The 15,020-nt window shown below is 39.0% G+C and overlaps 1 protein-coding gene across 2 annotated transcripts; it reads right to left on the minus strand.

The window, feature by feature from the left end:
- Window positions 1-1,084: 1,084 nt before the first annotated feature.
- Window positions 1,085-15,016, minus strand: epsti1 (epithelial stromal interaction 1). Of its 2 annotated transcripts, XM_026910928.3 has the most exons (11): window positions 14,881-15,016; window positions 10,087-10,145; window positions 9,318-9,401; window positions 9,151-9,224; window positions 8,954-9,037; window positions 8,422-8,495; window positions 7,794-7,878; window positions 5,831-5,914; window positions 4,708-4,781; window positions 4,381-4,556; window positions 1,092-2,545 (listed from the first exon to the last, which is right to left on the minus strand). In XM_026910928.3, the coding sequence occupies exons 1-11, from the start codon at window positions 14,997-14,999 to the stop codon at window positions 2,415-2,417; spliced, it is 1,044 nt and encodes a 347-aa protein (XP_026766729.3). In that variant the 5' UTR covers window positions 15,000-15,016; the 3' UTR covers window positions 1,092-2,414. The 2 variants fall into 2 exon arrangements, with proteins under 2 accessions (XP_034160375.1, XP_026766729.3); XM_034304484.2 differs by lacking the exon at window positions 9,318-9,401 and having other exon boundaries at window positions 1,085-2,545.
- Between the last annotated feature and the right edge of the window lie 4 nt (window positions 15,017-15,020).

The following is a 15,020-nucleotide window of genomic DNA, read 5'->3' on the forward strand; positions in this document are numbered from 1 at the left end:
TGCTTGTGTGGGTATATGTGTGAGAGAGTGTGTGTGAGTGCAAAAAAAAAGTCAGCAAACTGTCAGCACTGTTCATCAGCAGCCAAGGCGTGCCTCCATGGTCTCTCTTTCATGGAGCCGATTTTTTCCCCAGGAAGCAGAGTGACTCAGTTGTGGTTGTTGTGGAGATTTCTGCATGTTACAGCCCTGCAAAAGGCATGCTTTTCCAGTTCACATTAAGGTCCTTCATCGACCTTAAATATCCTTCCCTTCCAATAAAGAAAGATATCTACAGTTTATCTACGTCTGAGAGAGGTAAAATGGAATGACCTTTTGTAATAAAGCCATATCCTTTAGGGTTTAAAAAACTCAGGTAATCTTTTCAATCATGTTTTTGTTGTAAAAGGGCTAGGCTGTATTTCATTACCCTATTTTTTCCCACTTCAGATGATTTTGGAAAAACTGCAAAAAGTGTTACTCATAGTTTAGAATGTGACCTTTCCTTTTCATGAAGTTTGGATAGCAGTCAAAAACAAAATCCAATGAAGTAATTTTTTTTTTTTTTTAAGAAAATCAGTATATTTTGTCTTTGAGTCTAAAGGATAATAGCCTCCAGATCTTCAGGGTGTATTCAGTGGTTTAAAACAGTCTATAGTTGTCATTATTTTTTCCTCAGAATTCTTCTGTGATATGGGTAATGCTGTGACTTAATTCAGGGGAGGAACCGCAGGAAATCCCCCTTACTGCAGCTGAGGTAATCAGGGTCCTGCAGGTTTCTACAAAATAGAGAATGTGAGCTATTGGGCTTGTGTACCCTCAGGATAGAGCTGATGGTTCTCTCACTCTCTCTCACTAAACACAGGGTTTTGTGTGGCCTAGAAAAACAATTCTCAGATCCATTTTTATCATGTGTCAAATGTGCTTGTAGATTCAGTCCTTAGTGATAACAGATTCATTTCATTTGTGTAGGTTTAGACATTGGAAACCCCCTATTAAATATTCACTCATCTCTACTCTTGCCTAGCATGCACACACACACACACACACACACACACACACACACACACACACACACACACACACACACACACACACGCCCTAAGATCAAAAGGCAAGCTGGCTATAACAGGAAATGGCCTATTTAATAGGGGGATAGATTAACATAATAAGTGCAAAATTCGTCCCTTCCTGCACTTGAATATGATTAATCGTGATTCAATGTCAACATGTGGTACCAAAATTATTGGTGATTGCAAAGTGTAGTGTATGTTCCTTCAAGCCGGGTGAAAAGGCCTCTGTGCTCCTATTCCATTAACTTTGATGCTGTTGGAAAGCCTGATCTTGCAGGATGTAATAGTTGGATCAGGATCCCGACCACACACATCGACACACACCTGCACTCTTCCCCTCTTGGTGTGAGATGAAACATCAATTTCCAGTTTTTTCATGACTGCATGTGCTGGATTGAGCAATGGCTCAACTGGTAAGTTCATGCACAGTACAGGATACAAAAAAACAGTCATTTGGCCAGTGATCTGTGTGCTGCTTTGGTCTCATTCTGTCTCTCTCTATAACACTAATGTGAATTATAAATCAGTGTTTAGGCTTGTGAGTACAAACCAGCAAATGCCCTTGGGAACTGTTGATCTTAGTTTGAATGAGTTACCTCAGACTACTGGCACGCTTAAAAAAAAATTTAAAAATCTCATTAGAAGGTGATCTTTCATAACTGGGAGGACAGAATGATATGTCTGGCATGCTCAGCTAGGTTAAGAGGAACATTTATTTATTGTCATCAGAGTACAGAAGAAGGAAGTCTTAACAGAGACCTTTCTTGAATTGAATGGCTTTGTGTATATGTTTTGCAGTGTTTGGGAATGCTACTTTGCCATTGTCACTTGCCAAGCTGCAAGCAACTCATAATTTAAAATAGCTAGGCAATAGCCAAACTACACATTTGATAAAGAAGCTAGCTACTAAGAAAAGCTACTACAAGCTACTACCCATGTACACGTTACTATGTGAATCTTTCACACTCATAAACACTGATGAACATGGCCTTGAAATTCTTGTTTTCATCACTAGTAGATCCTAGTGTAACTGTATAGCATGATCCTTTTTTTTCTCCACACAGATCAGTGAACCTGTGAGCCTGTGCCCCAACGTACATTTACACCAATTACATATATTGAATTTGGTTCCTGAAAGATGCAATAGTTTGCACAGATTGCGTTTTGCTTGATTCAAAACATTGATCTAGTAAGGAAAAGGGAAGAAGTAACGAGAAGGTGTTGTGTAACAAACTGCTTCAGTGCTTCTTGGTGAAAAAGTAGCTTGTTTAGAGAAAATAGAAAAAAAAAAATAGAAACAAAAAAAAAAGTAGTTAAGCTAGTAGTGTCCCCAACACTAAAGATTTGAGCCAGTAACATTCTCATTTAAGCATTGAGTAGATCATAAGCTTGCTGGTAATTGCCGTTACATTGAGAGACAATGTCTTCCAGATACTCTCGCTGACAGTAAGAGAACTTATTCTGTAGCTTCATTACAACCCACTCGAAGTCAGTATCTATAAGGGAAACACAGAAAATGTACAATTTAGGAACATTCAATCTAACTGAAAAGTAGAACATATCAGTTTAATTACTGTTTTCATGTACTGGCACTGAAATTGAAGTACGATGAGAAGTACAGCAGCATGGTAGCGTGGGAAGACTTTATATCCCATCCCACAAGCCATCCTATTCCATCCTAATCCATCCCATTCCAGATTGAGCCTGAGGCTCAGCAGTTTGACTGAATCTTCCTGCTGGTTCATCTAGTTCATGCAGCAGGACAGACAGGGTGGGAGTGCTCCACCGCAGTGCTCCTGCCAGCCCATTCCACACACAGTGTCATCCCAGTCCTCTAACCACATGCTAATGGGCCAAACAAGCCTTGTTGCACACACGTCTTGTCCATGCGTCCCCAGTCCCAGCGTCACAGACTCTTGCTGCCTCTGCAGCCTCTGCTTGGATAGAGCCGCAGACGAAATTGAGTAAGGCAAGTGGTGACATTCTCCAAGCTTAATCATTGTGCTAATTAAGATGGATAGAATGAGTGTCACGCAGTGAAGGATTGCAACAGAAGATGCCAGGGACCCATAGGCACGCTATGGAGTATGTATGAGGCATACTGTATAAACACCAGATGTCCGGAGACCTCAGGAAAAGTCCAGTGAGTGCAACATTACACTGACAAGGACCACAGACAGCTGAGAGGCAGCCCAGGACAATTACAGCTGTAAGTGACATTGAATGTCTTTATCAGTCAGAGGCAGATCTGTGAGTTTTTGGATTGGTCCTGGCTCACCCCAAACCTTGGCTAAGAGTCAGGACCCTACCAGTGATTCAAATGTATTTCACTGATTCAAATGAGGCTGAATGTACACATGTAATGTATCATTAAGTATCCTGGAATACATGCAGACAGACAGAAGGTGAACAGCGCATTAATCCTACACTGTCATGCGGCATGTGCTCCATAAACAGTGCTAGCTCACGGAAAAGTCAGCTCTAGCCACCCCTCTTGGCAAAAAAAGTGAGGAATTTTCAAATGTGGAGATGGTTTAAGGCTGTGGCCAGACAATGAATCAAACTATAAATCATCTAAATCTGAATGTTTTTATGAAGCAATGTTGAGGATTTCCCAGTGATCTTTCACCTAGATAAACAATATGTGTAAATTAAATTCCATACATTAAAAACTTATTTTCAACTACACAAGCGTGTAGAGTATTTCATATGGCTAGGTTAGGGCGTAGTTTAGGACACTGAAGACGGATTTGATTGTTTATGTTCTAAATCATGAGCTAATTACATTGCTTTAAACCTGAATGAACCTTGAATGTAGCTTGTCTGAAGATTGAAGCATGTGTACAAGTAAGGACAGAGCAGAAAAGCGCCTAGCCGGTTTTTCTAGTGTTGACTCTCAGACATCATACTAATCAGACTGCTGTCAAACAATTTTTCCAGCGTACATTTTGGAAGTGAGTCAAACCAACGTCAAATATGACTATTTCTGTCAGTGAATTGGCCTCTCTCAGTGGGTGCACCTAATTAGCTGTAGCCTTTACTGCTACCTCATGCATTCTGCCGCACTAATACGGCGTCTCAGCGCCACATTTCTGTCTCATAAGGAGGATTTAGAGGCTTATTTTTTATTTACATAATATGTTACATTGACTAACGGTGCTTGACAAAAAATAATATTAGGAATGGGAGGCAGAGCTCTGCACAACATCAGTCACATGAGACAAATTGCGTTTTGATACGAGGTGACATTGCAATGGAAAGAATCACAAAAAATGCTTTGAAACGCCTAAGACTAAACACGCACAACGTCTGGCACATAAATCTGAGTTACCCTCCTCCGCTGCGCTGTCAGTGTGAAGCTGTGATGGGAAGGGCACAGGGGACGAGGCAGGGTCCTGCGGTTCCTCCGTCTGCCAGACATTACCAAGCTCCGGCGTGCAGGGGAGCAACTCAGACGCTCTACCTGATCCTCTCGCCTCCAGTCTGTCTAGGAAGGCCGTGTTCACCCTGGAGGAAATATATCACCACCCCATAACAACCTTCCAGACTGACCCATACATCAGAGAGTTATTTTGAAGCCATTCATATTTCCCTGGCTAGCTGATTAACCGTGACATTCATGGGTTTGTAAAGTTCTTCTAGAATTAGGTGTCCTTACCGCAGCCGTTCATTTTCCATTTGTCTTTTCCTGTCCTCCTCTTCTTGTTTTTGTTTTTCTTCCAAGATTTGACTCTGGAAATGATAAATTAATGGAATCTTAATCCATAATAGTAATGACTCATCTATTTTTTGGAGTAAGTTGCATGAGAGAGCAGTTGTTTTTCAGTTACTTATAGTTGTCACAATAGCTTAATCACACACTATCAATATCAACCACATAATGGTCATTCAGTCCTTTCTGTCCTCGATTATTTTCACTGATCATAATTTTTTTTTTTTTAGATTTTAAATTGTTTTAACATGAATCAGGTAAAGCTTGAGAAATACTAGAAAATAACTTTACTATTCTATCCATTATATCCTTCTGTTTCATGTGACGATGTGACGTCACACTGTATATTTGCTGTATAACATGGGACTGACTGCATCAGTGTTATCACGTCTGTGCTTCATTAAGAAGATTAATTTTCATTCATACTGATAGTCGACTGCCCTAATACACTTCACTACATACATCTTCAACAAACACCAGTGCAGCGGATCCTCAGTGTCAAACTAGGACGTTTATTGCAGGAGCAAGTATTACTAACATTAGTGAAAGTTAGGTAGTTAGCTGACATGAACTTGAGTATGAGATAAATATATATGACTGTGGCATGGTTGTCTGGTTTGTACTAAACAGGCTAGTTTGAATATTTCAGAACCTGTTGATCTCCTGGGCTTTTCCCACAGTCTGTAGAGTTTACACAGAATATTGTGATAAACAAAAAAACATCCAGTGAGTGGCAGCTCTGCGGGCAGAAATTCCTTGTTGACGAGAGAGATCAGAAGATAGATATATGTCAGGAAAATACAAATTTGGTCAGTTTATGCCAGTTTAAGTGGAATCAGCAGTTCAGGGGAAAGTACATTGGAATTATCACCTTTGTCAAAGTACCATTTATCTTTCATATGGTGAAACATCATGGTGAAAAATTATGACTGAAATGCTACGATAAGTTAATCAAGGGCATATGCTGGTGCTTTTTCTTGGATATGGCCCAGGTTTATTACAAAATGAAACAGACATGAAATGTTCAGGTGATGTTTTTTTTTTTTTAAAAGTGTTTTGACTCTGGTACCTTCCTTCTTTGCTCATCTTTCTTCTGCTGCAGGGCCATTTGTTCCTCGGCCTTCCTGGCCTCCCTGTATTCGTGCCCTCGAGCCTGTGAAGAAACGCCTCAGTATGAATCAGGCCACTAAAGGTGATACAATCACACAGATGGGCAGATCCCTGAATAGCGAGTATTAGATGGTCTTTTGCGATATAATCGTGGGATTCTTAACACAATGAGGTGCTATGAGGAGGGGTGAGGCAAGAGTGCTTAAAAGATGAAGAGATCCTTTGTGCTTTTGGTCAGATAGTCTAGGGACACCAGGGAACGGCTGCTCTGTTTGGAATGGCTTGAGAGCAAGAGGAATAGGTGGGACGACCTGGGCCTGGCACCCTGGGAAGTCAACTCAAATGATCATATGCACAAACAGAGGATATGGAGGAGATTAATCTGTCTTGTCTTCTCAGTGGCCACAAAACCACATCAAGACGGCGTCTTTCCACACACACTTTGATCAGCTGGCTTACGACATTTAGATTGGAGCATTCCATTACTTTTGTTGGAGAGCTTCCAGAGACTTGAATCAATACCCTGTGAAGTGCACTCAAAAAAGCCTACTCTTCTAGAACACTGATGGGACCAGACCATTGTTACTTATGCAGTATGCCTGTACAGAACTAACCCCTGATGTTTTAATATGTCCGTTAGCAGGATGTTCCTCCATAGAGAAAGAACTGGATGTCCAGAGAAGAAAAGCTTGCACAACAATACAATAAGCCACACAAAACTTTTTTCCTCACCACAGGATCTGCAAAAGCAATGTCGTCAGATGCCACATTCAAGTGGTTCATACAGTAAAACAGGCCCCACGCTTCTCATGTCTCAGTCTCCTGTCTGCAGAATCATCCCTGGCCTGCTGAGGCACAGACTGAGATAGAATACTATTTTACTATAAAGAATATTATTTTTAGAGCACTTTTAAAAATACACACCATCCCATAGCAGCTGTGCCTTGTCTGCTTAGCTAAGTGAGCAAACCAACAGTGACAGTGGCTAGGAAAACTCTCTAGGCTGGAGGTAGAAAGAACTAAGATTCAGCAGGGGAGCTCAGTTTGCTCTGCCAATCACTGGAAAACATGAGTTACTTTGAATCTATTGCACAAATGCCAGTTTTATGGAATATAAGTTGCCACTAATGATGCAAAAAAATATACACTAGTTATCACTGGAATCATTACACAGCAGTAACAAAAGACAGAATAATAATAAATTCTTAAAATAAATTAAAATTAAAAAAATTAAAATAAAAATAAATTCTTGTCTCACAGATACTACAGACAAACAGTGCTTGTCAGTTCCCTACAAGAACTCATTATGATAAATGTATTTAGAAATACATGTTTCAGCAGATTGAATGACACTGAGGCAGCGACAATGACGCTGTACTGATAGACCCAGTTACATCGTCCTAGACTGCTTATGTCATTGGCTGAGACACTGGCTGCAGTCCAGGTACTTTCACTAGAACAATGCAGGTTATACCACACCAGTCTGCCCTTTTCCTGCACTCTCACACATCCTTCTACATTCTGTGAACTCTGGGAAGTCCCTTCAACTCTGTTCATATCATTGTGCAGAAGCAGCACTTGTGTCCTCACATTGGCTGGCCATGAAGAGAAAGTCTGTCTATTTATATTTGGAGGAAATTCAATGATCAGATAGCCCTCTCCAATGTGTGGGTATAGACGAGATAATTCAGAGAGGAAGCTGAGCCCATTGGCAGACTGACTCTTTTCTTCATATGAATGCACCATGTTGATGAAAGCCCTCAAGAGGGGCCTGTTTATTCTGAAAACATGCATCAAAGTCCTATCAATTGGTGTGAATTACCCCAGTGCCTTGGGCTGTAACCTCAGTGCCACAGCTATGCAGCAAAGATTTGAACCCAGGCCTATGGAACACACAGTGCATTCTTTGGCTGTCATCTTACCCATGATGACGTGGGTGTGGAGCTGCTTGCTGCCATAGGAACTGAGCCGGACCTCTCGAGCCTTTGAAGATGCTCTTCTCTTTTCCTGCAGAGCAGAAAGGCACAAGATTAAATATTAATAGACCTACCGCCAGAATATTGAATTTTTGTTAATTAATGGATACATTAAATTTTAAATCAAATTCGATATCAGTGTGTCCAACATAACAAAAATAACTGAAGAATTCAAAGAATAATCATGTCCCACAAACTCTCTAGACATAAGTGAACACATTGTCATTTGATAACTGCACTGGTTTATTTTGCCAGTTTGAGGCATTCCCATGACCATGAATAATTTATTGTTTTGTGCGCCACTGATAATGTGGACCTCTTCTTTTGTTGTTTTAATCGACTCACTGCTCAAACAGACTTGAACTCCTGCTGCTCCTTCTTTAGTGCTACTGTGTCTACTGGAGTAGACAGTAATGGAAAAAAGCTGTAGTTCTTTGAAACTGTTTTCTCAGATTTGTTATTTTTGGATTTGAGCCAGCAGAGCAACATCAACCAGCTTTCTCCTAATGACTGAACATAGCATTCTTAACTCCATGGGGATGTGACAACATCTAATGAAAATATGTGAACATACATTAGGAGTTCATGTTGGTACAGCTCCTTTCTTCTTTCCTCCTCCTGCTTTTTCTTCATTTCTAGTCTGGTGGCCTGCAAAGCAATGGTGAGCTCTGAAGATGTTTCAGAATATACATAAATGATTGGGTAAGAAAAGAATTAGATTCAACCTGAACACACAACAGAAATAGGCTGTTATTATAAAAACACACAAACTATTTAATAGGCAATTAACTGGTAATAATTATTATTTAATGAGTGACTGGAACACGTCTAACCAAATTCTTATTCAAACTGCTGTGCTCTGTGGTCCTAGTTTCTGTATATGAGTCTATAGATTAATTTTATTTAATTGCCTTGCATGCGATGACTATTTGAAAGGTCTCAGCAATGACCTCTAGAGTTTTAATGCAGCACTACAACAATGAAATAAAACCTCAGATCTAAATCAGAGCACTTAATTCAATGACTTCAATTTAGCAAATCTACAAACTAAACATATAATTAAATATTTATGTGATAGAAAATGTCAGTTTATCATCCTGTCACACCTTCTCTCTCTGAATGTCCTTCATCCTCTGATTCTCTTCTTCCTCTGCTTCTCTCCTGCGTTGGTTCCTGTCCTCTTGTATGAGCTATAGAAAAATATATAAAAAATATAACCAAAATATAACCATGAAATACAATGCTCCTATACATACAGGGTCATTGGAGAATTCGTTTTAAATTCTAAACAGAAAGTCAGCACCTTTTTCTTGAGTTTAGACTGGTGGGCCACTATCTGCTGTCTCTGTCGTACCTCTGACAATGATACATCCCCACCTATGACACAGAAAACATTAGCAGTACTTTATACTTTAATTTCGTGCCTATAGTAAGTGCCCAGAGCTTATATGTCATACATATCCCTACTACCCAGCTTTTCTGGGGCCAGTTGAATGGGGCCAGGCTGATGTTCCTCCTTCCATCTCTGCAGATCATTCTGTTCTTTCTGTGACACTGCAGAAGGAAAGATAAAGTACAGACCCTTGCCAGTGTGTTCCCTACACCTCCTTAAATCTTAAATACATATTTGCAAAACAGTGTTTTCATTATTTAAATGAATGGAAAAGTATTTAAATGCAGTATCACATAATTAATCATTAAATCATTAATTAAGATGTAATGTAAGATTTTGTTAAATGTATAAGGCTTCCTTTAAAATGTTTAACATTTACAATTACTGTTTTAAATAATAGATTTAGATTAGATATTCCCTATACATATATATTGTTATTCAGAGACATCTTTGAAAATTCAGCAAAAAATTTAGAGTGCTTTGATAAAGCACAGGGAATCATTGACATTACACAGCTCAAAATGTTTCAGACTAACACCTAGATGTGATTTAACACTTCCTGATTTAACACAGAAGCATAACTAATCAGTAGACTCAGTGCATTTTGGGACCATCTCATTTAAACAAAGCAACAAATAATTTTTATATTACTTGTGAAGGAAGGTGTAGTACTCATCACTCCAAGACATGAACAAAATGTAATGGAGGGTAAAATTACATTTAACTCAGACTGGTATTTTTAGCCAAACAGAATCTATGTTGAAATCACACCTGCAAGGAACAAATAAGGAGAGGAAATTTGCGGATAACATGGGAATGGAAAAACTGTAACCCATCATGACTTACTTCTCAGCAGTTTGCTCCGTCTTGATTCATTTGGTGGGATCATGGTGTATCCATCGGAGCTGAGTGAGCATAAACATAATTAGTTACAGCAGGTACCTTTTACTCACCAACTCCATCCATGCCTTGAACTCAACAAACTCCATTGGCTCATTTGCAAAGAATGTCCCAAACAAAGGTGGGGCATGAGTAATTTTATGGTAAACAAAGTCCAAATACATTCCCACAAATTATCATCTGGAACTTCCCTTAAAAACCCACCATAGAAGCTATGACCCAAATGCGTCTGTTCGGAAAGACACTGACGGTAAATTCACAATAATAAGCACACTAAAGAACACATCAGCATCACTGCTGGTTTACAGCCAGAACCTTAGTAATTTATAATGCATGATCACTGCTTTGCTTCTATACAGTGTCTAATATAGAATTTAGTGTTTAGTTACTGTAAACAGCTATGTCACACATGGACAAATAACATGTTGAGGATATTTCAAACATAATCCCCATAGGAGACTTGCTCATAACTTAATTTGTTTTATGTAAACCAGTGTTGAAAAAGCAGCTTTGACCTAGCCAAAAAATATTAATTAGTAAATATGAAATATAGATTTGTTTCAATTTTGTTAGAGAATTTATAGTCATGCACTATTTTTTACAGAAGCACACGGGAGGACGCACCAAATCTTGTGGATCCCCTCTGGAAAGGCATTCATGAACCATAACCAGGGAGGTGAGGTTTCACAGTGTGCTGCATTTATTTTTCTGCACATTACAATATGTTCAAGACAGAGTGAGACTAACCTAAAACATCTCTTCTAAATGTGTGTTTAAAATGTTTGCACATCTCAAAAGATGTCTTATGATATCCTAATACTTTTCTGATGGCTACATATAAAGAGAACTACTTCAATATCATGACCATCATGTCCATCACTTTTATATACAGTAAATTTGATAATATATCCATGCAATGCTTATATACCGTATATTGTCATATACTGCATTGCCAGTCCTCGAGTACCCCTCTTGTTGTTTCACATGCTCACCCAAAGTCCTTATTCTCTATAGTCTGTCGCTCAACACTCCTGATTCAACTGATAAGCTAGTGCATGTCATCTACATAAGCATATGATGTGTTCAAATGTGTTAGTGTTCACCATGTTTATAAGAACACTTCACATGAACAGTCCATTCTTATGGTGTTCACCACTTTAGAGTCAGGAGTCAAGATTTTCTGATACTGTTCGCGAGTTGTGACACAATGTTATGTTCAGCACAATGGTGATGTTCAACACAATGGTGATGTTCAACACAATGGTGATGTTCAACACAATGGTTATGTTCAGCACAATGGTGATATTCAACACGAGGTGTAACCACAGTGCATTTTTAGGTGTACTGACCTTTTCTTTAGTAATTTATCAACACATCTGATAAATATACAGTCAGGTCCAGAAGTATTTGGACAGTGACAGAGTTTTTGTGATTTTGCCTTTATACACCACCACAGTGGATTTGAAATAAAACAATCAAGATGTGATCGAAGTGTAGACTTTCAGCTTTATTTTAAGAGGTTCCACAAAAATATGGCATTTACCATTTAGGAATTACAGCCATTTTCAACAAAGTACCTCCATTTTCAGGGGCTCAAAGGTATTTGGACAAAGTGACATAATTGTAAATGTAACCATAATTTTAATACTTGGATGAAAATCCTTTGCAGTCAATGACTGCCTGAAGTCTGGAGCCCATGTTCTCAAAACTCAATTTCTGAGTTTCCTCCCTGGAGATGCTTTGCCAGGCCTTCACTGCAGCCACCTTCAGTTGCTGCTTGTTTGTGGGACTTTCTGCCTTCAGTCTTGTCTTCAGTAAGTGAAAAACATGCTCTATTGGGTTGAGTTGAGACTGACTTGGCCATTGAAGAATATTCCATTCCTTTGCCTTCAAAACGTCTTGAGCTGCTTTCGCAGTATGTTTAGGGTCATTATCCACCTGCACTGTCAAGCTGCATTTTGTAGCATTTGGCTGAATGTGAGCAGAGAGTATAGCCCTATCCACCTCAGAATTCATCTTGCTACTTCTGTAAGCAGTCACATCATCAATAAACACCGGCAAACCCGTTCCATTGGCAGCCATACACGCCCATGCCATAACACTGCCTCCACCATGTTTGACACATGACGTGGTATACTTTAGATCATGAGCTGTTCCTTTCTTTCGCCATACTTTTCTCTTCCCATCATTCTGGTACAAGTTAATCTTGGTTTCATCAGTCCAAAGAATCTTATTCCAGAACATGGAAGGCTTTTTTAGATGTTTTCTGGCAAAATCTGGCTTTCCTGTTCTTGAATGTTACCAGTGGTTTGCACCTTGTTGTAAACCCTCTATATTTACATTTATGAAGACGTCTCTTGATTGTAGATTTTGACAGTGATATGCCTACCTTCTCCAGAGTATTCTTGACTTCTGTTGATGTTGTGAAGGGGTTTTTCTTCACCAAGGAAATTATTCTGCGATCATCCACTTTAGTTGTCTTCCGTGGTCTTCCAGGCTGTTCCAGTATGTTGTTGAGCTCACCAGTGCTTTCTTTCTTTTTAAGAATGTATCCAATTGTTGATTTGGCCACATCTAAGGTTTTTGCTATCTCTCTTATAGATTTATGTTGTTTTTTCAGCCTAATGATGGCCTCCTTCACTTGCATTGAGATCTCCTTGGACTTCATATTGGTATCTCCAGTCGAACAGCTGCCAAATGCCAACTCAATACCTGATATCAACTCCACACCTTTTATCTACTTCATTAGTCTTGAAGTAACGAGGGAATGGACCGCACCTGGTCAATTAACTTCTTGTCAGTCAATTGTCCAAATACCTTTGAGCCCCTGAAAATGGAGGTACTTTGTTGAAAATGGCTGTAATTCCTAAATGGTAAATGCCATATTTTTGTGGAACCTCTTAAAATAAAGCTGAAAGTCTACACTTCGATCACATCTTGATTGTTTTATTTCAAATCCATTGAGGTGGTGTATAAAGTCAAAATCACAAATACTTCTGGACCTGACTGTACATGATGAATAAATAAGAGATTTGAACTTGACAGCGTATCCCATATATAAAAATGTGGTAACTTATTGCAAATTATAAGATTTGAAGCAGAATCAGTTGAGGTTTACATTAGTTAGTCTTCATATACATAAATTTACACACACTCAGGAACAGATACAAGTTTTTTCCAAATTTATGGGATTTTCATGAATACCATTTTTTTTGTGTAAACGCTCATGCGAATGATTTACACATAAATCCATTTGTATTCAGCTTGATAAATAAGGCCCATTGTCTGGATAAATTTGCTAAATACAAGCTAACTGTTATCCCCAGCTATTAGCTACTTTGTGCTTTAGGCCACTTGAACTTTGAGTGTGTCATCTGACATTATGGGAGCAGGTTCCACAGTTCTAAAAAGAAAACTCAACCCTGAAACACATTAATTAATTAGGTTTATATTGAAATATTTGTGCTGCCTTCAGTGATCCTGGTGATAATTAGGACATTGGACACTATGACACTAGGATAATTAGGACACTAGGACATTGCTAGCACAGTTACAATGCGGTTTAGTAGGTTAAAATTTTCAGTGGTCTCAAACATAATGGATAACGGTCAGATTTCAATGTTAGCTCCTGGAAAAAAGAGCAAGAGTTTCTTTTCTCACTCACCATATGAGTTATGGAGACTCACTCAGCTAGCTGATCTATGAGCCCACAATGCAAAGCAATTATTACGATATTTGCATGAAAGTTAAAGCATTGGAATGCAGTTCGTTTGAGCAGAGTATACAGATGAGGAGGCAAGACAGCTGGACAGACTAAACAACTAAAGCGCTGCTGCATCTGTCTCTTTTGGTAGAATACAGTCAGCAGATAGCCGAATGGGATTGTGGGTAATGTAGGAAATAGACCAACATGCCAATGAAAGGAGTTTAAACTAAAGAAATCAACTCAGTATTTCATTACAAAATAAATCTTGGACACCACTGATAATGCAAGTTGGTCAGAGTGGAATTTTGCTTTAATGTGTATAGTATGTGCATCTATTGGCCATATACAGTATATAGATAGTTCAGGTTTTTATCTACAAACTAGTGAATGTTATGTTAAAAAATAATCCTGAAGGTATGGATAGCTGCAAATACAGAGAGAGAGAGAGAGAGAGAGAGAGAGAGAGAGAGAATGCAAAAAAAAAAATTATAAGCCACCATCTATAATTACAATAATTCATACTCGACCTGAATTTATTGTAATTATCAGGCTCTCACTGGTTTTAATGACTCTAACACATTTGATACGTGTGAAAGCAGCTAGTCTATCTATAGCTATCTGCTGACTTGAGTCAGGTGAACTAGAGCAGGGAAAGTACTCAAGTACTCCAGACCTGAGCTGGCGCGCGCTACTGCTCTGCGCATGCGTGGACTTTGTTTACAGCGTTCCGGTTTCACCGGGCTCACCAGCGGAAACGAAACGGAAACTTAAGCGGATAGTAATTTAGAAGAAATGGATATCTTTCAACAAAATATTAAACTTATAACCCATAATTCTAGCGTATTTATGAATTCCAGTTATATAGCTAACTATTAGGCTATAGGCAATAGTTTAATCTGTCAAATATCTATTAAGCAAGCCTAATGGAGCATGTCCTACAGTTAGTTAATTATGGGGCGCCACATGTAAAAAAAGTTTAATACTTTTAAAGTTTAGTGAGGAAAAGGCATTTTATTTATCTGGTAATGACTTACTGTCTCGGATTCCGAGAATCTTGAGGTTGGGTGTTTTGGTTTGTGGAGTTATTCCCATCCGTTTGCGTTTCGTTGACTCCTGGCGCCGTCTTTATGTCATCGCTCCTGTTTGGATTCATAATCTGGTCCTGATTCAGGGT

This window comes from Pangasianodon hypophthalmus, chromosome 5, assembly GCF_027358585.1.
Source record: "Pangasianodon hypophthalmus isolate fPanHyp1 chromosome 5, fPanHyp1.pri, whole genome shotgun sequence".
Taxonomy (NCBI): Eukaryota; Metazoa; Chordata; class Actinopteri; order Siluriformes; family Pangasiidae; genus Pangasianodon; species Pangasianodon hypophthalmus.